The sequence below is a fragment of the Brachypodium distachyon genome, chromosome 1 (assembly GCF_000005505.3).
Source record: "Brachypodium distachyon strain Bd21 chromosome 1, Brachypodium_distachyon_v3.0, whole genome shotgun sequence".
NCBI classification, from domain to species: domain Eukaryota; kingdom Viridiplantae; phylum Streptophyta; class Magnoliopsida; order Poales; family Poaceae; genus Brachypodium; species Brachypodium distachyon.
The window spans coordinates 60320928-60347999 of record NC_016131.3 but is presented as its reverse complement, the minus strand read 5'-3'; the positions used below and the strand labels follow the sequence as shown (position 1 = coordinate 60347999).

General features: G+C 44.6%; 3 protein-coding genes and 1 non-coding gene across 6 annotated transcripts; 2 read left to right on the top strand and 2 right to left on the bottom strand.

Annotated features, from left to right (window-relative positions):
• Positions 1-6522: 6522 nt before the first annotated feature.
• MIR7726B (microRNA MIR7726b) lies at positions 6523-6682 on the top strand. Its single transcript, NR_127027.1, has one exon. It is a non-coding gene; the product is annotated as a microRNA MIR7726b (primary transcript).
• Positions 6683-7763: 1081 nt separating this feature from the next.
• Positions 7764-15135, top strand: LOC100823807 (F-box protein At1g78280). The gene is made up of 16 exons (XM_003557739.4): positions 7764-8114; positions 8557-8664; positions 8820-8875; positions 8948-9090; positions 9209-9406; positions 9481-9680; positions 10258-10357; positions 10440-11024; positions 11164-11286; positions 11655-11735; positions 11806-12113; positions 12203-12421; positions 12832-12916; positions 12991-13174; positions 13423-13597; positions 14430-15135. The coding sequence occupies exons 1-16, from the start codon at positions 7984-7986 to the stop codon at positions 14581-14583; spliced, it is 2850 nt and encodes a 949-aa protein (XP_003557787.1). The 5' UTR covers positions 7764-7983; the 3' UTR covers positions 14584-15135.
• A 964-nt stretch (positions 15136-16099) lies between these two features.
• Positions 16100-18320, bottom strand: LOC100822365 (40S ribosomal protein S6). The gene is made up of 6 exons (XM_014897048.2): positions 18161-18320; positions 18009-18073; positions 17296-17353; positions 17103-17211; positions 16720-16992; positions 16100-16550 (listed from the first exon to the last, which is right to left on the bottom strand). The coding sequence occupies exons 1-6, from the start codon at positions 18164-18166 to the stop codon at positions 16309-16311; spliced, it is 753 nt and encodes a 250-aa protein (XP_014752534.1). The 5' UTR covers positions 18167-18320; the 3' UTR covers positions 16100-16308.
• Positions 18321-21547: 3227 nt separating this feature from the next.
• LOC106865379 (abscisic acid-inducible protein kinase) lies at positions 21548-26628 on the bottom strand. 3 transcript variants are annotated; one of them, XM_014897046.2, is made up of 9 exons: positions 25844-26347; positions 24485-24559; positions 23230-23331; positions 23063-23116; positions 22888-22980; positions 22719-22811; positions 22520-22624; positions 22329-22427; positions 21548-22004 (listed from the first exon to the last, which is right to left on the bottom strand). In XM_014897046.2, the coding sequence occupies exons 2-9, from the start codon at positions 24530-24532 to the stop codon at positions 21714-21716; spliced, it is 885 nt and encodes a 294-aa protein (XP_014752532.1). In that variant the 5' UTR covers positions 24533-24559; positions 25844-26347; the 3' UTR covers positions 21548-21713. The 3 variants fall into 3 exon arrangements, with proteins under 3 accessions (XP_014752532.1, XP_014752533.1, NP_001304816.1); NM_001317887.1 differs by lacking the exon at positions 25844-26347 and adding an exon at positions 26491-26628 and having other exon boundaries at positions 21714-22004; XM_014897047.2 differs by lacking the exon at positions 25844-26347 and having other exon boundaries at positions 23230-23345.
• Between the last annotated feature and the right edge of the window lie 444 nt (positions 26629-27072).

Below are 27072 nucleotides of genomic sequence, written 5' to 3'. Positions count from 1 at the left end.
AGAGTACTACCTTCAAGAAGAAGAAGAAAGTACAGAAAGGCGAGATGAATTGTTTCACATGTGGAGAGCTCGGTCACTTTTCTAGAGACTGTCCTGATCGTGCAGATCGGAGAGGAAAAAAAAGGGGCAGAAGACTGTCAACGTCATGACCGCTAGCAAAACTGAGACGTATGGTATTTTACCTACTGTTCTTTCAGTGTTTCAATCTCCATGTTGGTGGATTGATACGGGTGCTAATGTTCATGTATGTTCTGACATCTTTTTGTTTACTTCTTACCATCATGGAAGGGATTCAACCATCTTGATGGCGAACGGGTCGCATGCAGCTGTTCGTGTTATTGGTACGGTCGATCTGAAGTTTACTTCGGGAAAGATCGTGCCGCTAAGGAACGTGATGCATGTCCCCTCCATGAACAAGAATCTCGTTAGCGGTTCCCTTTTATGCAGAGATGGTTTTAAGGTAGTTTTAGAGTCTAATAAAGTAGTTGTGTCCAAACATTAACAATTTATTGGTAAAGGCTATGAGTGCGGAGGTTTGTTCCGCTTTTCTCTTTCTGATTTTAGTGACATGTCAGTGAACCATACTTTTGGCAGTGTTAATGATGATGCAAATTTTTGGCACTCTTTATGTCATATTAATTTTAGTTTAATGTCTCGGCTATCCAGTATGAGTTTAATTCCTACTTTTATCATTGCCAAAGGTTCTAAGTGCCATAGTTGTGTGCAATCAAAGCAACCTCGAAAGCCCCACACGGCGGCCGAGGAGAGAAATCTGGCACCTCTAGAACTCATACATTCTGATCTTTGTGAGATAAATGGTGTGTTGACAAAAGTTGGAAAGAGATATTTCATGATGTTAATTGATGATGCTATTAGATTCTGCTATGTTTATTTGCTGCGAACTAAAGATGAGGCTTTAGACTACTTTAAAATCTATAAGGCTGAAGTTGAAAATCAATGGGAGAGAAAGATCAAACATTTAAGGTCAGATTGTGGTGGCGAGTATTTCTCCAATGTATTTGATGAATTTGTGCGGAAACCCAATCAAATGGGGTCACCGAGAGGAAAAACCGCACGTTGACTGACTTGGTGAATTCCATGTTAGCCACCGCCGGTTTATCTAAGGCATGGTGTGGGGGGGGGGGGGAGGCTCTACTGACTTCATGTCATGTCCTGAATAAAGTTCCAAACAAAAATAAAGAAAAGACTCCCTACGAGGAGTGGATTGGGAGAAAGCCATCACTTTCTTACTTGCGCACTTGGGGATGTTTGACGAAGGTCAACGTTCCAATTCCCAAGAAACGTAAGTTTGGAACGAAGACAGTGGATTGTATCTTTCTAGGCTATGCTCAGCGGAGCGTGGGCTTCAAGTGGGTGTTCGAAAAGAAGCTAAGGCCTGATGGTACTATTGAAAAATAAAAGACACGGCTGGTGGCAAAAGTCTACACTCAGAAAGAAGACGAAGATTACTTCGACACCTATTCACTCATTGTTAGACTTACTACCATTCGAATACTACTATCCCCGGCTGCCTCTTATGATCTTATCGTTCATCAAATGGACGTAAAGACAACTTTCCTTAACGGAGAGTTGGAAGAGGAAATTTATATGGATCAACTAGATGGATTTGTGGTAAAGGGTGAAGAGAGAAATGCTTGCAAGTTGCTAAAATCTTTGTATGATCTGAAACAAGCACCTAAGCAATGGCACGAGAAGTTTGACAGAACTTTAACTTCTGCAGGCTTTGTCATTAATGAGGCTGATAGATGTGTGTGCTATCACCATGGTGTGGGCGAAGGTGTTATTTTGTGTTTATACATTAATTATATCCTAATCTTTGGTACAAACATGAAATTAATAAATGAGGTCAAGTCGTTTCTATCAAAGTCCTTTGATATGAAAGATCTGGGAGAGGCTGGTGTTATTCTTAACATTAAGCTGATTAAGGACGAGAGTGGAATTACTTTGTTGCAATCCCACTCTGTTGAGAAGGTTTTGAGTCAGTTCGGCTTTACGGACATCAATCCTTCACCAACACCTTATGATCCCAACGTGATGTTCAGAAAGAACAATGGAGAAGGGAAAAATCAATTGAGATATTCTCAAATAATCGGTTCCCTTATGTACTTAGCTAGCTCTAAGAGGCCTGATATCTCTTTTGTTGTGAGCAAATTGAGTAGGTTCACGTCAAACTCGGGTATAAATCAATGGCGTTCACTAGAAAGGATATTGCGCTATCTAAAAGGTACGGTGAGCTATGGGATACATTATTCAGGGCATCCAGCTATGCTTGAGGGATATTGTGATTCGAACTGGATCTCTGATGCAGATGTGCTCTACGCTACAACCGGGTATGTATTCACACTCGGTGGTGGCGCAGTGTCATGGAGAGCTTGTAAACAGACCATATTGACGAGGTCAACTATGTAAGCAGAACTTGCTGCTTTAGATACAACCACTTTTGAGGCAGAGTGGCTGAGAGATCTTTTGATGGACTTGTCGGTGGTTGAAAAACCCGTACCGGCCATTCTGATGAACTGTGATAATCAAACTGTGATTGTTAAAGTGAACAGTTCTAAGGATAACGCTAAGTCATCTTCACACGTGAGAAGACGTGTGAAGTCTGTCCGAAAATTGAGAAAACTCTGGAGTAATAACTCTTACATATATTCAAACAGACAAAAATCTAGTAGATCCTCCTTTTACAAAGGGACTATCACGTAATGTGATAGAGAGCGCATCGAGGGAGATGGGATTGAGACCCATGAACGTTACGCCATAGTGGTAACCCAACTTATGTGATCGAAGATCCCGTGAAGTAGGACCTGGGAAAAACGAAGCTATCGGCATAACAGAGGAGAGTATGATATAACCCTCTCTATGTGAAGATGTGCAACTCTCAAATTGATGTAAGGTAGGTTGGCGATATGCCTTAATGTGTTCATTGCAGCTATGAGTAGCAAAAGATGCTGTCCTACAGAGCATTCTTGAAAGAACACACCTATATGAGTCCGATTGTCTAACGTCGCAGTTTATGAGATTTGGGTGATCTCTAGTAACTAATGAAGAGACCACGGAGTACGACGCATATGCTCCACCCACGGGGTAGACTACTAGCAGCCCAGTACTGGTTGATTTTGAGTGAAATCTATTTCACGCCAGTTGGCAATTCAAGGCTTAGTCCGTTGTGAGTGTGGATGAATTTAACTTAAAGGTCTAGATAGAAGTTCAACTTAACAGTCTCTGCTGAAGCACCAGTATATAAATAAGTAGCGAGAACGGGCAAATATCTAAATGGGTATTTGAGATCTGGTGGGGGATAGTTAGAATTTGGGTGAGCCTGATCAGCCCAAGGCCCAATATTTAATAATTCTGAAAATCTCAAAAGCTATTCATGAAGTGGGACGAGGAGAATGGAAATATTCCCACCTTGCTAGTTTAGAGTGAGTTAGACCAACATATAAGGGATGTTGCTTCTCACCTAGTTAGCAAGTGAGCAAGAGAAATCGCCACGCACGCTCCTCCTCCTCCTCCGCTCGCCTCGTCACGACGCGCGCGCGTGTTGCGTTTCATGGATCGAGTTCGAGGCCGAGGTCAAGCCATGTCGGTGCGGGGCCGGGCTTCCTAAACCGAACCGACCTATACCTACGTGACTAGAGCAGGTCTCTGGAACCTTTCGCTTTTGCGATCTTGTACGGGAGAGGACGAATAAGGTTTTTGGGAAGCGCTCCGTGCGACTGCTCGCTTCCGTCACCATGGGTCGTCTACCGTCCAAGTCCGGTGGTACTACGTGTCGTCGTCTTCGTCGCCAGGAACGTCGTCAAGTCAACTCGATCGTCATCACCGCTTCTTCTTCTTCATCGAAACAGTATAATCAATGATCCGATCTTTAGTTTAGCTATGATCTGCGAATTCGTATTGCTGTTTGTTGGCTGTTAAATACTTCTAGTATTTTTGAGATGCATGTGTTAGTTGCTACTGTGGTCATGATTTATATTCTGCAATTACTCATTAAATTGTTATTTTCGAAAGAAAAAATTATGCAAAATCACCACATTTCAGGTACATATCTAGGAAAATTACCTTTTAAAAAAATTCAAATCACCACCGTTTTTTAGCACGGAGGTTCTCCCCGCACTGATTTGGCACTTGAGTGCATTTTGACAGTAAAACTGACAAGGGGTCCCACCTGTCAGTGCCACCGTGGCACCACGTTGGATAAATGCGCACGCGCGCGCCGGCGCCATGGCCGCGGAGCAGGCCCAGCCGTCGCTCTTCCGCGTACGTGTGCTTCCAGAGCTCGGGCTCTTCTTCTTCTTCGTGTCCAGCCACGACTAGCGAGCTCATGTTCCTGGCGGAGCACTCCATGGCACAGGTCTCCTCGCGCGACGCGCTTCGCTCGGTGATTTCTTCACGCGACGCCATTGCTGTTGCAGCGCGCTGACCCCTCTGCCACCTCGCTGACCCTGTCGCCCCGCCCGCGGTCCCCATCCCCGACCTCCGCGGTCCGCCGCCGCACGCTGCCCGCCGTACCCGTCCCCGTCCACGACCTCTGCTGCCCCGTGCGCGCCCTAGGCGCTGCTCCAACCTCACCGCCGCCACGGGTGCCACCGGGTGCTGCCCCAGCCGCCGTGCACTGCCCCTTCCACCGCCGCGCCCACGGTCCCCGTCCCCGACCTCCGCTGCCGCCGTGCACGCCCCAGCCGCTGAGGGCTGGAAGCCTCCCCACGGCCACCCGCAGCTCCTCCAGTGGCTGCTGCCGCCCGCTGCCCCCAAGCCTGCGCCTCCTCGTGCTCTCCCTCTCCGCTCGCTCCAGCGCCGCGCCCCCTGCCCCCCAATGCCGACGCCTCGTCGCGCGAGCCCACTGCCGCCGCACCGTCCGTCGAGCGAGCCCGCCGCCGCACGACGCCCGCGCCTTGCCGGTGCCACTCTTCGTGCCCTCTGTGCCCGATGCTCGGTAATTTGCCTTGACAGAAATAGTTTCTTCCGAAGGGTGGAGGCGCTGGCGCTGGCCGGGAGGAGCGGGTGCGCCTCGACGCCATGGAGACCCCGCGGCTGCGAGCTCTTCTACGTCGCACGGGAGATGCCACGCGCGCTCGCCGGCTTCCAGTGCCGAGAGCAGCTCCTCTAGCTTGACGCGCTGCACGCGCTCTTCGACGGCCAGTGCGTGTCGTCGTCCTCTGCCGGCTTCGTGCAGCGGCAATCGGTGCCGCGGGCGGAGGGATGCGGGCGCGAGGAGCTTGAGGGCGCCGGCCGCGGTTGGACGGAGGCGGGCACGAGGAGCGTGAGGGCGGTGACTGCGGGCGGACGGAGGCTGGCGCGAGGAAGAAGGCGGTTGTCCAGCGGCGCCACGGTGGCACCAACAAGTGAGCCCCACCGTCAGTTTTACCGTCAAAACGCACTCAACTGCAAAATCAGTGCATGTGATGGTTTTGCGTAATTTTCTCTTTTCGAAATTGCTTAATTTTTCAATAACCACGAGCACAGAAAGTAGCAAAACTTTATATAAACAAGCACCGTTGCTCCGCACGTCCGAGTGTTCAACTTAACATATTTGAGATATGACGGGGAAAAGAGTTTCCTTCATATTTACAATTTTTTTTATAATAACTTGTTTCTTTCTCTGAATAATGTTAATATGGAGAAATATATTAAAAACATGTAATTATGCATTTTCTTGAGAAACTAGTAAGAAAGTTGGATAAATTAAATTCTGTGTTTAGTTCTCAACCATTGAACTTGTAGATTTTTTTAAAACGGATATGTATAAATCAAAAAACAGAAAAGCATAATTGTCATCAAATATAATGAATACTAGTGGAAATGTCCGTGCGCTGTCACGGCAACGCACACGTCACGACAAATTTAAAAGATGATCCATGCACTAATAAATCATCATTCAAATTCTGTACCAAATTTTCACATTCTAATAAGAAAAGATTCAATACAAGTTCAAAACATAGAGCAAATTTGTATACATCCAAAAGTCTGGAGCCATAGAAAGAAGATGCTAATTTCCAATCACAGCATGCACATGGTAATCATTCGGTGCATGGTAGAACACTAATCTATCTATTATCCATAGTAGCTAACATCAATCAGGTTGGGAGTACATCCCAATTAGCTATCGAATTATCCGTCGATTAGTGCAAAGCACCATAACAAACGACAACAACAAGAACTCGCCGGAGGTTGAGCTATGGCCGGCCACCTACTGGATCTCATGCATGGATGGCGGACGACGGCCACTTTCTGGATCACGCATTGGGACTGCGGACAGCGGTCATCGGGTGGATCTCGCATGGGGTCGGTATGCTTGGAGTGGCCAGGCCGCGAACTGCAGCAAGAAAAGCAGGCGAAGGAAGGAGCAGGAGGTCGGGGGAGAGAAGGGAGGCGGGTGGGGTGGGGGAGGGGGAGCCAGAGAGGAAGGGGGCTGCGGCGGCGGGGGCGATGGAGCAGGTTGGGTGGGGCGTCAGGAGGGGATTGAGCAGGTTGGGCGCTGGGGTGTTCGGGTCGAGAGAAATAACGAACGGTGGCATATTGACTGTAATTTTGATGACATGACGTACGGCGGCGGTCGTACCATCACTACCAACTCCAATTTAATATATTGGTGGTGATGGTACGGTCGTTGCGATACGTCACTTCACCGAAATTACAAATCTGCCACCGTTGTCCCCACGTGTCTTTTAATCCCGGCTCCCGCAGTTCTCAAGCGCAGAAAAAACACGTACTGCCAAAAAAAAAGAAAGAAACCAACAGAGCCCTCCTCGCTCCTCCTCCTCTCCTACGAATCTCACCACCACCTCCTGCCCGATCCGGATCTCGCCGCCGCCCTTCAGATCTCGCCAGCGCCCGCCGCTACTCTTGGTCGCCTCCACCAGCTCGTGTGCGTCGGCGGCGTCCATGTGTGGAAGGCGGCTCCGGACCCGTGGCTCCGTCGCGTGCTCCAACCGCCGCCTCCACCGGCTCTTGCGCGCTGGTGGCTCCCCGCGGGACTTGGACGGCGATGGGATGAGCCTGAGCCCGGGATGGCAGTGGCCTCGCACAAGGCAGTAGGGACCGCGTCGGCGCGAGCCATCGGTGGCCCTCCGGACGGGCAGCGGCGCGCGGCGACCAGTGGACGGACGCGATGTGGGGCGGCGCGCGGGTGCGGCGAACGGGCGGACAAGGCTGTGAGAGGGCACAGTCGTACCGGGCAGCAAGTGGGAGCAGACGACACGCGGGAGTGGACGGGCGGCGGGAATCTAAGGGCAGAGGCGGTGCGCACAAGTGAGCGGCCGTGCATGGCGGCGTGATGTTCGGTGGCGGGATAAATCGGGACGGGGAGAGGAGGAGTTCACACTCAGGGTGGATGGAGAGGACAGTCAATAGGAGAGCGAGAAATTGGAAAAAGAGATTTGAGAAATAAAATACGGAACAAGAGTAATAGGAGAGCAGGGCAAGGAAAAATATAAAAATAAGTCATGTGAAAATGAGAAAGAGACCAGAGTATAACCCACAAAAATAAACATATCATAATCGCTATATACATACGTGCTCATGAAACACAACAACATTTAATTTGACGTTTTGATACAATTTTCCGGTGTTTCGTAGCAACGCACGGGTTCTTTTGCCAGTAGATATATGCCCCATGTTTATGTGTATAATTTGCACGTACGTACGTGCATTTTTTTCCCTTGTAATCTAGCCCCTATGTTTCATATAATCTACCCCCTGACGTATTCCGATTACGGAATTCACCGGACTACGCCGCCGGGAGGGCCGGAGGGGGAATCGTTTTCGTGTCGACAGGCCGCATCGGCGAATCCAATTCGCGAGCACGCTTTTCAAAAGCTCGCCACCGTATAAATTCCTCCGGCCCACCGCGTCACACGGTCCCAAACGCGCAATCCCCACTGATCTATTCTTTGATCCCACCCACAAACCCAACACGCGTGAGCCAAACCCAGCCCACCGGATCCGGCCCGGTCGCCGACGATGGAAGCGGCGGGGAACGGCCGGAGGGACGCGGCGCTGGGCGGCCTGGCGGTGCTCCCCGACGAGCTTCTCTGCGCCGTCGTCGACCTCCTCCAGCCCACCGACATCGGCCGCCTCGCATGCGTGAGCAGGTCTCCGCAGCTCCCTTCTGTACTTCGTTTTATTCTTTATTTGTCTATTTGTTTTGCAAAAATCTCCACGTGTTAGCTTGGAATATGGATTTGGAGGTTTGAAATTGTGTCATTGTAATGATGATCACTAAACAGTCTCACAAGCATAATATAACAATACTCAGTACGGAGTATTTCATAAGGAGTAGTTTTTTTGCACAGAGGATAAAGAAATTGAAAAGAAATTGGACAACCCAGCACATGCTTACGCTGAATGCTTAATGGTATTACTTGTTCTATGTGCACAGCGCTAAAGAATCATCTTGTGTTTCAAATTGTCATTTCCTAGTGATCGTGAGCTTTATACCTTCACACGTGCCATGCTTGTTTTTCTATTTGAAATGTTGTAGGATGAAACATTATCTTAAGAATACCTTATCTTAACTCATTTTGCACTTTGCAGTGTCATGTACATACTTTGTAACGAGGAACCTCTCTGGATGAGTAAATATCTCTCAGTAGGTGGTCGTCTTGAGTACAAAGGTTCTTGGAAGAAGACAACATTGTCTAGGTATATGACCATACAATCTTGTCATGTCATATTCTGTAACATTTTATATATTTATGTCTAGCCCATCATAGTGTAACGTTTAGTATTTTGAAAATAATTCTTTGTGACCAATAATCACCACTGAAAAGGTTGGGCACTAATTGATTTACTTTCAGGCTTAGTCTTTGCTCTGAGAATAATGAAATTGAGCAGAAGGCTCGTCATTTTGATGGTAAGATACATCACCTTCATGTTTGTTGCGTTTTTGTTGATTATCTCCCTACTAATACTTATTTTCATTCAGGATTCAATTCCTTGTACTTATACAGGAGATGGTATAGATGTTTTACTAGTTTGAGTAGTTATTCCTTTGACAATGGACATGTGGAAAGGAAAGATGACCTTTCTTTGGATCAGTTCCGTCCTCAGTATGATGGAAAAAGCCCAGTAAGAATTGAGTTGCCCTTGCTATTAATTGAGATTTACAGCACGTGAATTTTCTACGTTATTGGTTCTGTAATGATTTTTTTTTTCTGATGTCATGTTATTGATATTGCACAACTAGGTTTTGCTTAGTAAGTTGGTTGAGACCTGGCCAGCAAGGACTAAATGGACAATCCAGCAGTTGGTGCTTGATTATGGTGAAGTCACATTTAGGATATCACAGAGAAGCCCACAGAAGATAATAATGACACTAAAAGACTATGTGTCTTACATGGAACTCCAGCATGATGAAGACCCTCTTTACATATTTGATGATAAGGTGATCATGACTTCATTTCTTTTGCTATAAAAGTTATGAAAAGAAAAAAATTCTCAGTTCACAAATTGTTACAGTTTGGAGAATCAACACCAGCACTATTGGAAGATTACAGTGTCCCTCATTTATTTCAAGATGATCTTTTTGATGTCTTGGATTATGACCAACGACCAGCCTTCAGATGGCTTATTATTGGACCAGAAAGATCAGGTGCCTCTTGGCATGTTGATCCAGGATTGACCAGCGCGTGGAATACTCTTCTTTGTGGCCGAAAAAGGTTGTATTCACATGTGTTCTTACATATGCGTATGTAGATATTTGTGTTACCCAATAGTGCACCCAAGCGGTGGTACTCGCCATGTAGTTCTAAATTCGGAAGCTAGTAATAGTTAAATGGACATGCACATGTTAGCTCCTCGAGGTCATTATAGTGTCTTCTCTTTAGGTAAGCTTGTGGTTGCTGTTTATTATAATATTTGCTGTGAAAAAAAATTCATCCTGCTTGGCAAATCAGATAACAGATAGAACATTTTAGTGTGAGGATGTCACCATAGTTAATGTCTTAGGAATAAGAGAGAAAACAATGGAGAATGCTTGCTCATATTCATACGAGACGGAAGATAACTGAGTGAAAAAATTTGGAAACATCGTCATGTGCACACCTTATATTTCAAAATGAAACTGAAGAAACGCTGTGCCTATATTTTGAAACGGTGGTGTAAAGATATGTTATCCAAAGTCAACTTGTACTGCTCTGGCACTATTAAGCTGTTTGTCCCGTGTTCTGAAATGCTGAAAAATTGGAATGGGTGAGAATTTGTTTTTCAACTAATCTTGTCCACCTTATTTCATAGATGGGCATTGTACCCTCCAGGAAGAGTGCCTGGTGGTGTCACTGTACACGTAAGCGATGAAGATGGTGATGTTGACATCGAGACTCCAACATCTTTGCAGGTCATTTACTTATTTCTTTTGGCTTTTCTCCAAACTTCTCTAGTTTTCCCATATCATTGAACATTATTTTGTTCATTTGCAGTGGTGGCTTGATATTTATCCTCATCTTGCTGAACACGAGAAGCCACTGGAATGCACGCAATTACCAGGAGAGACCATATTTGTTCCCAGTGGGTGGTGGCACTGTGTTTTGAATCTTGAAACGACAGTTGCTGTTACACAAAACTTTGTAAATCAGTCAAATTTTGAGCATGTATGTCTGGACATGGCACCTGGTCACTGTCACAAAGGAGTTTGTCGTGCTGGTTTACTTGCTGTTCCAGGCAAATCTATTAGAGATATTGAAAACCATCCACCTGGGACAGTGAGTAAATGGAACCACACTGACATGACGCGTACGGAAAAAAGGCTGAAAGGTTCAGGGCCTGTAAGAGCTTCAAACAGTGTTGATCAGTGTTCTTCATTTGAGTTTTCAGATGTCCATGAAAGTTTGGACAACCAAATTTTCTCATATAATGTAGATTTCTTGTCCCAATTCCTTGAGAAAGAAAAAGATCACTATACTTCTGTCTGGAGTCCTACGAATCCAATTGGGCAGAGAGAAGCAAGAGAATGGTTGCGAAGGCTATGGGTTCTTAAACCTGAACTAAGAGAACTAATATGGAAGGTGAGCTTAGTCTATCATTTGCATAAAATTTTACTTTTCCTCTATCCTTCTATGAATTTATCATGTGGTTTTATTTCTTGTAAGATATTACCTATTTCTTTAGAATGTTCTGTTCTGTTACATTTGCTTTTTTGTGTAGGGTGCATGCCTAGCAATAAATGTGGACAAATGGTATGCATGCTTAGAGGAAATAAGTGCATGCCACAGTTTACCACCACCATCAGAGGATGAGAAGCTTCCTGTTGGCACAGGTAGCAACCCAGTAAGTATAACACTTACCTTTAATGACCATCTGAGAGTTAAAACTGTCATGTCAATAAACAATTCTGGCATGTTAGCTTGGCAGTTCTTAAGTTCACAAATACCGGTTATTTATAGTGTATTGTAACTTGTGTTGGTTCCAAACACTTACTCCACATGTTACGGAATCCCCCACAGAAACTAGTTCGTATAGAATAGAAGTAATATCCTTGTTTACTTGTTACTTATTGCTCACTGCTGTATGCAGGTGCCAATACATTAAACAGATCTTATATTCTACTCAAATGCCATATAATGTAAAGTTGTGGTGATATATGTATGTTTGTCGGTTCATGTTATTTGTATCTAACCTGTACCACAATTTTTCAGGTCTTCATTGTCTCTGACAACGTGATTAAAATTTATGCTGAAGGAGGGTTGGGTTATTCTGCTCATGGTTTAGGCACAGAGGTATTGCACTTGCTTCTTTATCTTCATAAATTGGTAGTGACACTACGATATTGATCACTTCCCCATGCAGCTTGAATTCTACGATCTTCTACAAAAAGTTGGCTCACCTTTAATCAACCACATCCCTGAGATCATTGCAAGTGGCTTTCTTGTGTATGAGGATGGTTCCTACAGGACAGTCCCGTGGGATGGAAAAGGAATGCCAGATGTTTTGGCTAAATATTATCCTTTGGAGCTTTCTTATGCAAACGGCTGTTTTCCTCTTGGGTTATGGAGCAAACAACAGTTTGGAATGGATAGTTCCCCTGATGCTTCAAACAAACCTATTTGGCCTTACATGGTTACCAGGAAATGCAAAGGGGATATCTTTGCTCGCGTGTAAGAATTATTCTTTTCTTGAGCGAAAATGAAAAGAATTACTTAATCAATTATGTAATTATGTGCTTACTTTGTTCTTCATTTTTCAGACGTGATACATTGTCCAAGACTGACCTTTTAAATCTTGCATCATCCTTGGGAGTTCAAATGAGAAATATCCATTTATTACCATTACCCCTTCCACATGTAGAACTATTACCCCAATCTGGGGACAGTAATGTGAAAGCCAATGATCCACCTGAATGGAAACATGTAATTTCTACTCTGGACGGAAGAAAGAAGAATATAAAGAAGCACCTAGCTAACTGGTAAGTGAAGATCTTATAAAACAGGTTTGTTCACCATAGTTTTTATTTTATCCACAACATGTGGTGTTTCAATGTTGAGGGTGCGCAACTCAATTTTTTGTCCAAATAAATGTAAAGTGAATAAGAATAATGTTGTCAAATTATAGAAAGGTTCACTGCAACGTCAAATTCGGTACTTCATTGTGCTTGAGTTCCAAAAACATTTTTATATCGGCATTCAGAACATACCATTCTATTATTTATGCTTTGAACATTTTGACATTACCAAAATATAATTTACAATGACTCTGCATTGATTTGTTATTGACTCGTTTTAGCCTGACATGCTACCAGCCTATCACAATATTGTATTGCCATCCAATTCCATACACCGCATGATACTTGAACTCTTGTTTTGCATATCTGAAAAGGGGGGGTTCCATCCCAACAGTTCTAATTGAGAAGGCTGAAGAATATCTGCCTCCTGATATGGGCTCCCTAATCAAATTTGTTAAGGTAACTTTTTGACTATGCTCTTTATGCGCATCCTGTGTTGAACTTTGTGGTTAATGGTCTCATCAAACAATCAGGATGATGATGGTGAATTGGTCTACACATTCCCTTGTTGGATACATTCAGATATTATGGACGACAACATTCTTACTGAGAGGGCTACAAAAATGGGTTCATTCACTGATGGCAAAAGCACTGGGGACACAGAGCTGGAGAGACTGAATGTAATTCATATAATCGATTTCAGTGATCTGTCCATTGGTAAGCAGCCAAATTACTTTGTTTCCTGGAAACCATGCATGATTAAATTGTTAACATGTGTATATTAAGAAAATATAGTTTGCATGATGTACCACTGACATCTGAAACTGAAGATGGGATAACTATCTGTAGGAGATGCTTAAATTGAGATGCCCTGGTCTATCAGTTTGCAATCTTAAAAATTCTGTTAGATTGCAAATGAAGTTAACATCTATTTAGCTGAGCTCAAATGTTGTTTTTCTTAACAGGTGATCCTTTATGTGACTTAATTCCGCTGCACTTGGATGTTTTTCATGGTGATATTGATCTTCTCAGGGAGTACTTGCAAAGCTATCAGCTTCCTTTCTTGAGAGGGAAATCAAACAATGATATCTACAAGTCCGTGCAAAATTCAAAGTTCAGCAGGGCATCATATCGTGCGATGTAAGGATATTTTGCTTGCTTCAGAAGTAATTCGCATTATTCATGTTTTACCCTTCTCTGTGCTGTATCTCAGAGTGGTCAGTGTACATTACTCTTGGTGGTTGGAACCTGGAACTGCTTAACAAAACCCTCTTACTAGAACCCTCTGAGAAAGTTATATATAGAACCCAAAAATTGGAAGGGCTTTTCCTTCAAGAATTTTGGATACATGATGATAACTAGTTATTGGTTGATTATTATCGTAAAGGCCCCATGCCATGCACCCATGCAGTTCTGGATTTTTAAATATTTCATGGATATGTAGTGTGTGGCAGATCGAAGTTTGCTGTAAAGCACATCTGTTGATTGGGAAGATAAGCCTGGACATAGAAATTACTCCATTCTAAAAAAAAGGGTCTGTGGGTGATGAGTCTGACCCGGATTAACGGTCAGACCTACATTGTTATAGCTCGAGTTAACTCACATTTGAAAAACTGAGGGGTTTTTGTTTTGTTTTCGACATCATTGTAATAGGATTATTTGCAGAAGTCTTCTACTTCCTCCGTCCAACACGGGATGTCTCAATTTTGACTAAATTTGAATGCATCTATACACTAAGTCATGTCTAGATGCATCCAAATTCTGACAAACTTGAGACATCTTTTGTTGGACGGAGGGAGTACATGTTTATTCGTGTGACATATTAGAGGTTGCGGAAGCAAAGATATTGTGTGAACCACTCCCCTGGTACCCTTTTTAGCTGGTCTCACGATAAACAATGCTTGCACAGTTGACATCCTTATCGATGTATCATGCGAAAGGGGGGAAACACTTCTGATCTGTGCTGTTACAGGTGCTACTGCATACTACATGACGACAACGTCTTGGGAGCTATATTTGGCTTGTGGAAGGAGCTGAGGACCGCAACGTCGTGGGAGGATGTCGAGCACCTGGTCTGGGACGAGCTGAACCGATACCAACAGTTGCCTCCTGCAGTCTGTAGCTGACTCGCTGCGACTAACACCCTCATAAAGATGTCTGAAAATATCCGTGTATTCTGTTTCGGTGTTCCCTTTCAACACATCACCCAGCTTCGTTGAAGAGTAGAAAATAATAACGGCCCAAACCATGCTTTTGTTTGTTTCATTCGAGGCAGCCTTTTGGATTATTGGGTTTTTTTGAGACAGCCTTTTGGATTGTCACGGAGTTGACAGCCTTCCGTTGCAGTGCATATCAGCATTGTCACCGAGTTACTAAGGCCCTACTTATATGATTAGGTTTTTTGTGTGCGCTGTGAAGCCGGCAGTTGTACTGCAGTGCAACATATTCCGAATTTACAGAAGTCGTTTCCTCTTAGGCGACCTTATGACAGGAATGCAGTCGGTGATACTTGGTTAGTCTAGACCGTCCGATCAATGCAACATGAAAACCTAGCTTGTAGCAGTGTATTTGTTTGTATATATGTGTTATCTCTGCAACATTGGTCTGTAAAACACATAAGCAAAACCTTGCAACATTTTAGCAATATCCATGTGAAGACACTATGTTTATGAAACAAATCCATATCCAGTTGCAGCATTAACATCGAAAAAATGGGTCAGTTAACACGTTTGAGACTTTTGGATTGAGGCAGGCGGAGCCCCGGCGTGAGCATAGACCCCTATTACCCGTCTTCCCGGCATCTGGCGGAGGCGAACCTAGAGACTTTCCTGGCATTTTCCTGAGCTTGGTTGCGTGGACGAGGAGTTGGAGGCAGAACTCTGTATGTGATCCAGGATTTGGCATCAGGCTTTGGAGAGTCACCCGCTTTCCAGCGCCCTGGACGGAAAGACCCGGTCGTATGAAATTTTCTTCCGGTGGCACGAACCTGGGGCATCCAGCACGAGCTCTGCCTCGAGAGGAAATCTCGTGGACCGTAGCACAAGCTCTCTGCCTCGAGAGAAAATCTCGGCCTAGGGGTGCAGTGGGATGCAGCGGTGCTTGTCAGGCTTAGGTCCTTTTTTTACAGCAAAAGAACCCTTTTATTGATGACTTTAGACAATTGTTGCATCATTAACAAGGGGATGTATGCTAAGGGGGATCATCAACCCAGGAACTTGGGTTTGATAACTTAACCAGCTACGCTACTTCACGAGACACTTCGTTTGCCACCCGCTTACAATGCTCGAAAGAGATCTTCATCAAATCAGCTACAAGGCGGAAGCAATCTTCAAAGGTGCACCTCTACTCCTTTCCTCGCTGCAGAAGTGCTTCTTATTTGCTGGCATTCTAAATTCAGTTTCCTTGCTCAGCTCCTCGCAACCTGAGAGGCTCTGATGAGGCCTCCAGACCAAATAAACAAACTACCAAACTATGTCCAACGATTGAGCAAAACAACGTTTCAAATAAACAAACTAACAAACTATGTTCCTCAAACACGGTTGTGCTTTGCACCGGATTTAGTTTCCCAGCTTAATGCAAGACTACAGTATCAGATAACCAGTGCAATAATAGCAACGGCAGACGAGAGAAGCAAGCAAGACGAAAGTAGAAACCAAGTAGATAGCATTAATTAAGTTATAGCTCCAGAAATAACATCAACAGGTTCTCAAAAATTTCGACACAACCTCAACTTGTCCATGGAAAATAGCACCAAGTAACGATGAAAACTAGCAGTAGCAGGCCTATCCATCACAGTGACAAAGCGGTTCCTCATCTATAACTTGGTGGTAGGCAGGGGCAGTAGCATCTTCTTATGCAGTGGCAGCAGGAGCAGCCTTGGCAGTGGAAAGCCTAGACCTCTTCTTCGCCAAGCTCTCGCTTCTGCGGTCCCTCTGCTCCTTGAGCCTCTGAGCAAGCAGCTTCTGGTACTCAGCAGCCTCAGACTTCTTCTTAACAATTCTTTGCTTCTTCTTGGCAATTCTGGCCCTCTTCCTCTGGAGGGTCAATGGGGTCACAAGTCTCTGGATCTTGGGAGCCTTGCTCACCTTCTTGCCTGAAGGACAAAATTGACAGTTGAGAGCAAATTGTTTGTTCCATGTCAGCTACATAACAATTTCATGCAAGAAGTATGTGCAAGGTTGAATAATTGGCTCCATGCATATTTCAAGAATGCATGGTCAATTGACAACAAGATCAAAGATTAGTTATGCACATAAGCTCACCATTCTTGTTAGTGAAGGTCCTGCGGTATGTGTTGACATACTTGCGGACATCATCATCCTTGGCAAGGTTGAACAGCTTCCTGATCTTAGATGCCCTCTTGGGTCCCCTCATCCGGGGCTTCTCAGTATCAGTCAAGCCAGGAAGATCATTATCACCCTTCTTAACAATCACCAAGTTGATGACAGAGAGGTCCTGGCTGACAATACAACCACGGACAGATTTCCTTCTGCGCTCACCATCACGCCTGCCATATCCACGGAAGCAGGGGGTGCCTATCATCACATTAAAATGGAGTAGAGACATAAGAATTTATGTACAGGTAAGCATACAGTAAAAGTCACTTAATGAATGAGAAATAAGAAATTGTTGAAGAAACACCTACCCCTGTGGAGCAGAAGGCGAACTCGTCCAGAAGAGAGCACACCCTGCTTCATGGGAAATCCCTGCTTGTCACAGCCTCCCATAATCTTGAATACATAACCCTTGAATTCCTGTACAAGAAACAATCTTAGAGACCCATTGTTTAAATGGCAAGACAGTCAAGTATCATCAAATAAATTTGTTAAAGAAATTACTTCGCCAAGATGATCACCAAGAACTTCCTGGGAGATCCTCTTGTCAAAAAATACACGCCTGCACAACAGATACAGAAGCATTATTTACAGCTCGTCATTATATTAGTTCAAAATGAGTCAAATCAAATGAAAACATTAAATAACGTCATCTAAGTGACATAGAATTGAACCCATGTATATTACGAAGGTATAACTAAAATCATCAGTTCTCTTGTTGCAACAAAAAGATAGAAACTTTGTCAAGCATACTTGTGCATAAATAAATCTCACTAAGGTGAGTACTGTCACTTTACAATCAACTAAGATCCACCAAACAATCACAAGAATAGAATCGTAATCTCCCCAACGAAACTGCCTAAGGCTTTACTAGTTAATTACATTCAAGTGGATGTTACTATTCCTATTCCTAACAAAACTAACTGCTAACATAATCTCCAAGATTTTAACTGTTTGATTTAAGACAGTTTTTCACCAGACTTGCACCAAAATATAAATCCAACCGATTTTCATCGCCTTTTCACTAGCAAATTACAAACAGCAACCGGTATCCTCAATCTCTAAAGCGCGTAGGGACGCATCGACCACAAAATTCATTAAGAGCTAGCTGACGCTAAATTAACAGAACGCGAGCTATTTCCACGCATCTAATCACAGATCGAGCATCTAAAAACAGTTCGAGGTAGCGGAAAAGAGAGAAGGGAAAAAGCACTCACAGCTTCTGGTCGTCATCGATCTCGAGCTTCTTCTGGCACCCGGTGGTCGGGTTGGCAATGTTGAACTGCGAAAAGATAAGTACCCAAGTTAGATCAAATCTGGAGAATAACTAGTATGATCGAAGCGCTGGGGGAGGGGAGAAATGGGTTACCTTCATGGTGGCGTCAGGTCGGCAGCTCGAGCGGTCGAGGCGCCCGGGCTCGAGGAGGAGAGGGGAGGCGGCGGCGGAAGGGTTAGGGTTTTCGTCTAAGAGGCTGGTGGTGAAAGGGCGGAGGGGAACTTATATAGTGGCTTGGAGTTAGGGGTTTGCCAACGGGAGCAACGTATGATCTCAGCCGTTGGATTGGATTAGATGTTTCCTTTTTCTGGGGGAGGCCTGGGCCGGATTATCGAGCGAGGAATAGCAGTCATGGTTTTGGGCCCAGAGCCGGTAACAGGTGTTGGTGGCGACCTGGTTTGCTCGGCCCATCTAGTACAAATCCTTGGATTTCCTTTTTCAAGCAGCCAAAGAGCCCAAAAGGACCGTACCCCTGAAACTGAAGCATTAACCAAAGGGTGTTTCGCTAAAAAAAAAAACAAAGGGTGTGTTCAACATTGCCCACATGGCCCCTAGAAAAACATGGCTACGGCATAATCAAAGCATTGTATCTGTAATGAACGTCAGATTTAGTTAAAATTAAAGACAATTCAAAAAAAAGATGGCCACTGCATGATCACGGCGAGGATGCGGCATTCGGGGGGCAGGCTCACTGCATGCAGACCGTACCTGCAGGATGCAAACGAGAAGAGGAGCGGGCAACGAGTGGGATGAACAGAGCAGCAGCAGGAGCGGGTGCAGCGTTCATCCACTGCCATCGATCAGATTCGATCGATGGGAAGGAGAGGGCTGCAAAGGAATGGAGGAGGAGGAGCGGGCGGCAGAGCGCCATCGGAGTAGACCGATGTGAAGCAGAGAGAGGCAGAGGAAAGGTCGAGACAATGCGAGGGAGAGATGGGAGAGAGACGGGGGGAGATGAACAGTCCGGTTGAGCAAAAAAAAGGCCAATTCGGCCGTACCGCACATGCAGGTTGACAAGGCCATTTATTGCATCCAAGCTACAGCTCCTCCATGTGGGCCAGGAAAGCGAACAACCCAACATTTGCATGGTTTGGTGCAAGCCAGATGCGAGCTGCGTAACCAAACACCCCAAAGAGATTGGGATACAACTATGGATGCAAATGGGATCCAGCAATTGTGCAACACCTGCAAACAAATATGCATCATGGTTTCGATGTAAAAAAAATGCATCGCGATTTCGATGTAAAAAAAAAGTGCATCATGATTTTACATGCCTTTTATAGAGTAAGATTAATGCTTGATTCATGCATGTGTAATCAAGAATCAAAGTGCTAGTCCCCTTGATTTGCCATCAAGCTCAGCCACTGCCTGTTAGCTAGAAAGCCGAGGAAGATGACACTGCGTGTGAATCTCTTTGCCGGTGCTTAAAACGGAGCTAGCGTGCACTGCACGCCGCAAGCAAACGCGTAATAAGAGGTGGAGTAAAAAAGAACTAATTCCCCTGATTCCACCCAGGCACCCAGCTACTATTCGTAAACCGAGTCCGTCTCCGAGTCATCTTCGCATCGTATTCACGATCCTTTCCTTTTATACAGGCCTCACGCACGCAGGCGCCCAGACAGCACGACATCACATTTCGATTAGGTCAGGCGCCGGATCAGGAAACCATGGAGAAGAAGAAGACGAAGAAGGGAAGAGCGCCGCCGGTAGCCACGAGTGTCAGCGAGGAGGAGGGATACAGTTTCGCGGGCATGTCCAGCGGCGAGCTTGTGAATGTGTGGGAGGGCATGATAGACGAGAACAAGGAGGTGGCCGAGGAGCTCTTCTTCCATGTGCTCCTGCGTGACGCCCGGGCCGAGTACTACCCGCGCGCGCGCCCGACGGAGCCACGGCCACGGCAGCCGCCGCCGCAGACCGATAACAGGCCGATCGTCCTAGCCCTGTGCGCGCCGAATAGCGGGGCGCCGTGGAGCACTACTAATGCCATGAAGCCCCAGTTGCCGCGGCAGCCGTCGTCGACCGCCACGAATAAGAAGCCAGCCGACCAGGTGGCGCTTCCGCGGCCGCAAGCGGCGGCCTTCAAAACCGTCAAGGTGCTGTGCGCGCCGCCGCATCTGGCGCCTCGCGGGGTGAAGAGGCCGCCGCCGTCGGGCAACGCGTGCGACCCGCAAGGCAAGAAATTACATCGTGCTGTGTAGTAGTGTGTACACATGTTCCTTGCAGTGCGCTGCGCGTCATATCGTTCCGCCGTTTTCGCGTTTGATCTTTTTTTTGTTCTGGATGCAAGAACCGCGCGGTATGATGACTCGTCGCAAGATGAATCCGTTCCCCTTTTTGCTTTTGTTTCTTTGTTTGATCTGTTGTACATGTACATGTAATGCACGGATTGATCACGATTGATTTGATGTGGGGATTAATTGTTTATACAACTGATTTTGGAAGCTTGTGGAATTTCAGTTGAATTTGAATCAAATTGAGATCGATTTGACTTGGTGATTTGTTTCTCCGTTGGAATCACAAAGGAGGTGCGGAGAATATATTTTTTGTTATTGCCAAGCCAAAAAGAATCAAACAGGATACTGAATTTGAACATATTTGTTAGAAAAAGGATACACTCTGAGGAAACTCACATAAATCACACAAAAAAAATGTGAGGAGACCACACCAAATCTTAATATATTTGGTACTTCTTTAAAGCAAGTAAATATTGAGGCTTTAGTTTTCCTTTTGCTAAAACTTTCTCGGTTGATTGAATCATGCAGTTAGATTTTATGAACCCTGAATTGATTCACGTACTAGCCAGTGCACGACCGGTCGCGCATGGCCAACGCCTACTTGTTCAAGAACTGCAAGGGTGCTACTCCCTCCGTTTGGGACTTTAGGTGACTTTGGGTTTATACGGCGCACACACATGTTTCTATCGGAATTTATAATGAGTGAATGTTCGCTCTTTAGTTTTTCGGAGCGAACGTTCCGTTGGCTATCCGATTAGGAAGACGTGTCTTGTGGGTGATAATAGTTTTGTGATCGCGTCAACTATGGCAACTTTAATATGAGAGATGGCAATTTGAGTTCTATATGAACAACTTTACCCCGCTGCGTTCAGAAGGGCAGGGAGAATTTGTTCTGTGTTAGTCTTTTTAGATAATGAAAGTTTTATTACCTCCTGTCTCTGCATTCAGAATGCATACAGCCTAAAGTTGTACATTAGTTTTAACAATTGTAAAACATGACTAGATCCACAAGTATGACAAGCCACACGGAGAACCGATATACAAACTAAGAAAGCGTAGAGCTAGAATGTCACCCAAACCGGAACATACTAGTCTCTTGGCGCTAGACTCTCGATTAGTTCTGTGTTAGTGACAACTTTAGTTCTATTTGATTCATATGTCTATATCACCAATTTAATGAACGAAATATGAGTTATACGCTAAAAAAATATGACGCGCAGAATGCACTGAGCGAATAACAAGCATGTAAATCAGTGTTATTATTGATACTTCGTATTTATACACAGATTGCGCTACCCTCTCTGTTGCTGATCCAGAAACGAAACGAAGCATGCCACGACAGGGATCCACACTCGGATAATTCCACAAACAAATTAAATCCCGATGATTTTTGAACCACTCCTGGTGGGGCCTCACAACGGGCACACGAAATCCCCACTGTTCTCGACGTCGATGTCGTCGATATCGTCAAAGTCAATGTCGTCGAGATCCATGCTCCCGAGGCAGGCCACCTGCCCAGCAAGCCTCAGGGCATTGTCGCCTGGTTTCCGCGCCTCCTGGATGATCGCCATGACTTCCTCCAGGCTCTGCGATGGCGTGTTCAGGTCTGCCAGTTGCATGCTCCTCTGGTACTCGTCTGTCATCTCCACTGGCAGGTTTTTGAGGAACCATGGGTGGTTCTTGATCTCCGGGATTGTTATCCGCTGCACGAGTCAAAAGCCGACAATTCAGTTTTCTATTCAGCCCAATGACCGAAATTTTGGATTGACTTTAACGGAAATCCAAGCACAGTATGAGACATTCTGACAAAAGTCTTGATCTTGTATCAATTTGGCTTGAATTCATGTGGCCCCGAAATATTTTGACCAAAGTGTAAATATTAATGTACAAACTGAAATGACCGTGTTTCCTTTCTCAGAATTTTGGCAAAGTTTCATTGAAACAAGAACCCTGGTGGATATGCTCCCACACAATTGATGCAGCCTGATGCTTTAGAACTGAGCTATTTCAAGACAAGAATATATAACCTGCTCAGGATTTCCAACAAAAATCCGGGACAACAGATGTATGCACTCCGTTGAGACTCGAACGTAGTCCGGAATTGAGTACTGCACACTGAGTATCCTCTGCAGAGGGTTTGAAAGTAAACCATTGATAGGGATCAGAAACAAACGATCCAAAGCTACCATACAGAAAAAGTGGGAATGGGTATACTCACAGTGATAGTCTTCCGGAAGTTCCTTGGCTCGTCAGGATCCTCAAAAGGATATGCCCCAACAAGCATCACATAAAGTGTTACTCCACAAGACCAAACATCGGCGACCTAGTTACAAGAGGTGGCATGAAGCTTCAGATGGTACCTAAAACCATTGAAATCTTACTCCAAAATAAATTATGCAGTACCAAGCAAAATTTACCTTTCCATCATATTCTCTTCTAGAGAGGACCTCTGGGGCAATGTATGCCGGTGTTCCAACAGTTGATTTCGGTTGAGAGTGCAACACAGAAGACTGAAAATAAGGGAGGGTGCTGATTTAGGCGATGAAAATGCAACATTGGAAGGCCATATTATCTGCACGGCAATACCTTGGAGTAACCAAAGTCACAAATCTTGAGTCGAGGTGCAACACTACCATCTAACAGAGTATTTTCTAGTTTCAGATCTCTATGACATACTTGCTGCAGACAAAATAAAATGGTAAAGTGTGAGGATTGTTTTACTTAAGCTATTCTCTACAAGTTAGCTTGAGAAAGTAGGTACCATAGAATGACAATAGCTCACTCCTGAGATCAGTTGTTGGAAGAAGAACCTTCCCTGTAAAAAATATTAAGTAGTCAACGTAATGTCATGTGTCCATTCAAGAATTCAGTCAAAAAAAAAGTGTCCATTCAAGAAAGTCCCAGAAACATGTTACTGGTATTGCCAACCTCATCCTCACTAAATCTTCCTGCATTACAAATCCTTTCAAATAGCTCACCGCCAGAGGCATATTCCATAACTATCGCCAAATGTGTGGGAGTTAGCACGACCTGAAAAACTAAATCTGTTTAAGCATGAATGCAGGTGTTATTACTAAGTCTTCGATAATCATACAAACATTGATATTTCAAGGTGAACAGAAAGGAAACTGCTAGCAACAATCACAAGGCTTCATCAATTCTAAACTTCCTACTCAAGAGCCTCAAGAGGCTTCATCAATTCTAAACTTCCTACTCAAGAGCCTGAAGTACCGACTCAACATTCATAGAATAGTTAAAGAGGAAAATCTAAGTAATCTGGTATGTACACCACAGTGGAAAGTATAGGATGCAGAACAGATTTTAGCAGGTACCAACTGGAACAGTTATTACTTTCTTTGAGCATTACAGGCAATAACTAATAATGACATGCTGCACTGGTAACATAAATAGGTGAGGACTATGGGTCAGACATCCAATCTTGGCATTGGATCAGACATCCAGAAAGAAAATATCTCGTGGAACAGAAACATTATTATGTATAAACATACGCAACAGAAAAAACGTACGACAGAAACACTGTTTCTAAGTTGCTTGGAAGTGAAAAAAGAAGTGCGGTGGAACAATGTTTATGGGAGCTCGTCCTATCAAAGGCTAACAAAACCAGACAACAGATGCATTTCTCATCTAAATAACAAATCAACTTGCCTGAGTAGTGAGGAACAATCCGATGCAAGTAGCTATTTACTAGCGAAGTGGTCAGCCAGCATGTTTGGAGTTATATCATATAGCTAATGTGCACCTAAACTTTTAGTTACATGTTCCATTCGCCGTCCTATTAAAAATAAGTGGTAAATCACAGATAACCATAACTTTCTATCTGGAATAGGTCTTCTCCAGAGAGAGGAGAAACAATTGAGTAATTTCGGAATCTTTTTATATCATCAGTCCAGGAAATCAATCACCTTGATGAGCTACATTCAACTGTAACAGCAACAAAGATCTGTAATTGTGTACTCCCTCTGTTCCATAATTCTTGTCTCAAATTTGCCCAAAAATGGATGTATTATTCCTAAAATGCATCTAGATACATGAAATATTTCGTCAAGAATTATGGAACGGAGGGAATAGTATTTTTACTGATGCGTAAGTACGATGCATGATCAGTTACTCCTGAATTCAATTTCGTCAAAGGATATTCTTGAAGGAGTAAGCGAGAAATTACCTCCTTGAATCTAATTATATTTGGATGCTTCAGAGACCGGTGGTTCATAATCTCCCTTTGAACATGTTCATCAATCTATGGAACAAAAGAAACATTTGGTGTTAATTAATGCACCCCAGATAAGTTCAAACAAGAGTGAAATGCGCCACCCAATCTATTTCAGGTGTCCCACATAGGTGCCGGAACTTTGAAGATTGTCATCTAGATCCGCAAAGTATGCTTAGTGACTCATTCAGGTCCAAATCAACCCCGAAATACTTCCTGCCAACGGTCATCGTGCTAGCTGATTTCAACTGATTTGGACTGGATGAGTCACTAATTGTACTTCAAGGACCAAGATGATAACTTCCTAAGTTTTGGGACCTATGTGAGACACCCAAAATAGTTTGAGGATCTCTGGTGCACTTAACCATTGAAACAAAGGGCCCCGCAGAGAAAGAAAAACTGAAGAATTCTTCATCATGCAATAAGAAATGCTGAACTGTTGAGTAGAGCTCTGGTAGATCTTCATCATGGAATAAGAATAAAACGAAATGGATAGCATAGCACACTGTTCTTGACATGTACGAACAGGACATACAGATGTTAGAAACGCCCAGCAAATGCTGAAGCCACCTCCAAAGAACTCAAGTTGCCACCCTCGTAGAACTAAAGTTTCCACCTACGCAGGTCAAGTTGCCAATTACGCAGGTCAAGTTGCCACAAGACATGTGGCGTGATCGCAGCCACACAGTTCCTGATCGGACGATCCGCAAAGCATTCGCTCCAGGAGACTAAGGAGCCAACAGAAACTAATGAATGGAGCTTAACCGAAAACAAGTTGAGGAAAGTTGTACAAAATAATAATAATTTTATAGTAGTGCATAGCCTGGTTCATGCTAGTAACTTCTGCATAATTAGAAGACTGTGGTTTGCTAAGGGACATCCGTTAGTTCCTTAAGTACCGTATATGTTAAAGCAGCCACAATAACAAACGAAGCCCTAATGAATAGTACAATTTTTTTTTGCGCAAATGAATAGTACAGTATAATTTATATTAGAATTCCGTTGCAAGGTGGATTCATTCGTGTCAATGCTATCAGCTCATTTCGGGTATCTTTATTGGAGGGAAGCATGGGAAGCAACGGCAGGTTGGCATGCGCTAGATACTTCCTCGACCTACCATGACAGGTGTTCTCTATTTCAGAATTGTTTGTTTCTGCTAGATTCCTTCAGAGTTGAGAGAATGCCATACATAAAGGTTTGGACTAGACTATTTAGTCACGTGTAGCAAAAAAACAAAGAAGGTAAGTCAAACAAGATATGATTGACCGGCCACATAAAATGCAATTTACTCCATTTCTGGAATCATTTCGCTACCTTTTTCAGATAACCACGGGAAGAGTGAGTGAGTGACTATTCATTGTTTTGGGAATTCCTTCTTTACCTTTTCAGAGAAGCACGGGGTGAGAGTGAATCGAGCTGATTTGTCAGTAAATAAAAAACATGTAACAAACTGAACTGAAAACAAATCAACTGCACAAGCTACGAATTATCAAATCCAACAATACTAAAGCCAATTAACACCCCGATGTGAAAATCGAGAGCTTAAACTGGAAAGCATTCAAAAGCAGAGTGCCATCACCGGCATTTATCGACCGTAGCATATGCTCCGACGACAAGAAACCTCCCATAAACCCGTCAGGTAAAGCACAAAACAAAGCGGCGATCACGTCCTAGCCACCAAATTCACCGCCCAACATTTCCGGAGTGATTCGAAAGCACGGAGAACATCAGATCACGGGATGGTCTGCTCGATTGCCGACAGAGGAGCCTATTACTCAAGAAAATAAAAAACAGAGGAGCCCACAAAGCGAGGAAAATGACATTCCAAAAAAAATTCGATCCTCGTAAGATACCACCACTAAAAATTGCGAGATTAAACCCAGGATACTGCACGCGGAATATATCTTGAAAATAGGAGCTCCGAGTGGATGAGGGTGCCGCGTGGTTAATTAAATTAGTACCTTTTGGCCTCTCTCGATGAACTTGACGGCGAAGTGCTCCTTGGTGGCGACGTCGCGCACCAGCTTGGCCACCCCGAAGTTCCCGGACCCTATGTCCCTCATCACCTCGTACCGATCCATCCCTTGATCGCTCGTCATGCCTTCCCTCCAGCAGAGGCAGAGCACAGGGGAAGAAGAAGCTGGCTAGCTAGCTCGATGGTGCCCGCGAGAAGGGAGAAGAGGTGTGGCTGGCGGGCTGGCTAGGTGGGCTTCTGGAACCCTTGAGGCGGGGATGGGGATGGGGATGGGATCAACTGGGGAGCCGAGCCTTGAGGTGGGGACGGAGGAGGGAGACGTATGCTTGTAGCCCGGCCATGTGTCGCCGCGGGTGCCGTACGGGGCAACCGTGTGTGGACGACGTCGAGCTCGTCAATAAAAAACGGAAAACGAGAAGTCCCGGCCGCGCCGCCAGAAAAAAGTCCGGGACGGTAACGCTGACAGTGACACCACATCAAACGTAAGAGGTGGCCAAGTTTTTCCGCAAAATCAAACGCCGAGGAGGCGAGGATCATCGTGATTGCAAAAGGGAAGCACTGCACCGAT

What these genes read in the sequence shown, in the direction of transcription:
- LOC100823807 (XM_003557739.4), top strand. Translation starts at nt 7,984, where the DNA reads ATGGAAGCGGCGGGGAACGGCCGGAGGGACGCGGCGCTGGGCGGCCTG. An exon ending in CGCCTCGCATGCGTGAGCAG is followed by an intron (nt 8,115 to 8,556) that starts GTCTCCGCAGCT and finishes TGCACTTTGCAG; the next exon opens with TGTCATGTACATACTTTGTA. An exon ending in CTTCTTTGTGGCCGAAAAAG is followed by an intron (nt 9,681 to 10,257) that starts GTTGTATTCACA and finishes CTTATTTCATAG; the next exon opens with ATGGGCATTGTACCCTCCAG.
- LOC100822365 (XM_014897048.2), bottom strand. An exon ending in TTGGTGATCATCTTGGCGAA is followed by an intron (nt 17,212 to 17,295) that starts GTAATTTCTTTA and finishes TTTCTTGTACAG; the next exon opens with GAATTCAAGGGTTATGTATT. An exon ending in TCGCCTTCTGCTCCACAGGG is followed by an intron (nt 16,993 to 17,102) that starts GTAGGTGTTTCT and finishes ATGTGATGATAG; the next exon opens with GCACCCCCTGCTTCCGTGGA.
- LOC106865379 (NM_001317887.1), bottom strand. Translation starts at nt 26,628, where the DNA reads ATGACGAGCGATCAAGGGATGGATCGGTACGAGGTGATGAGGGACATA. An exon ending in ACTTCCGGAAGACTATCACT is followed by an intron (nt 22,428 to 22,519) that starts GTGAGTATACCC and finishes AACCCTCTGCAG; the next exon opens with AGGATACTCAGTGTGCAGTA. An exon ending in TTGTTGGAAATCCTGAGCAG is followed by an intron (nt 22,005 to 22,328) that starts GTTATATATTCT and finishes TGACTCGTGCAG; the next exon opens with CGGATAACAATCCCGGAGAT.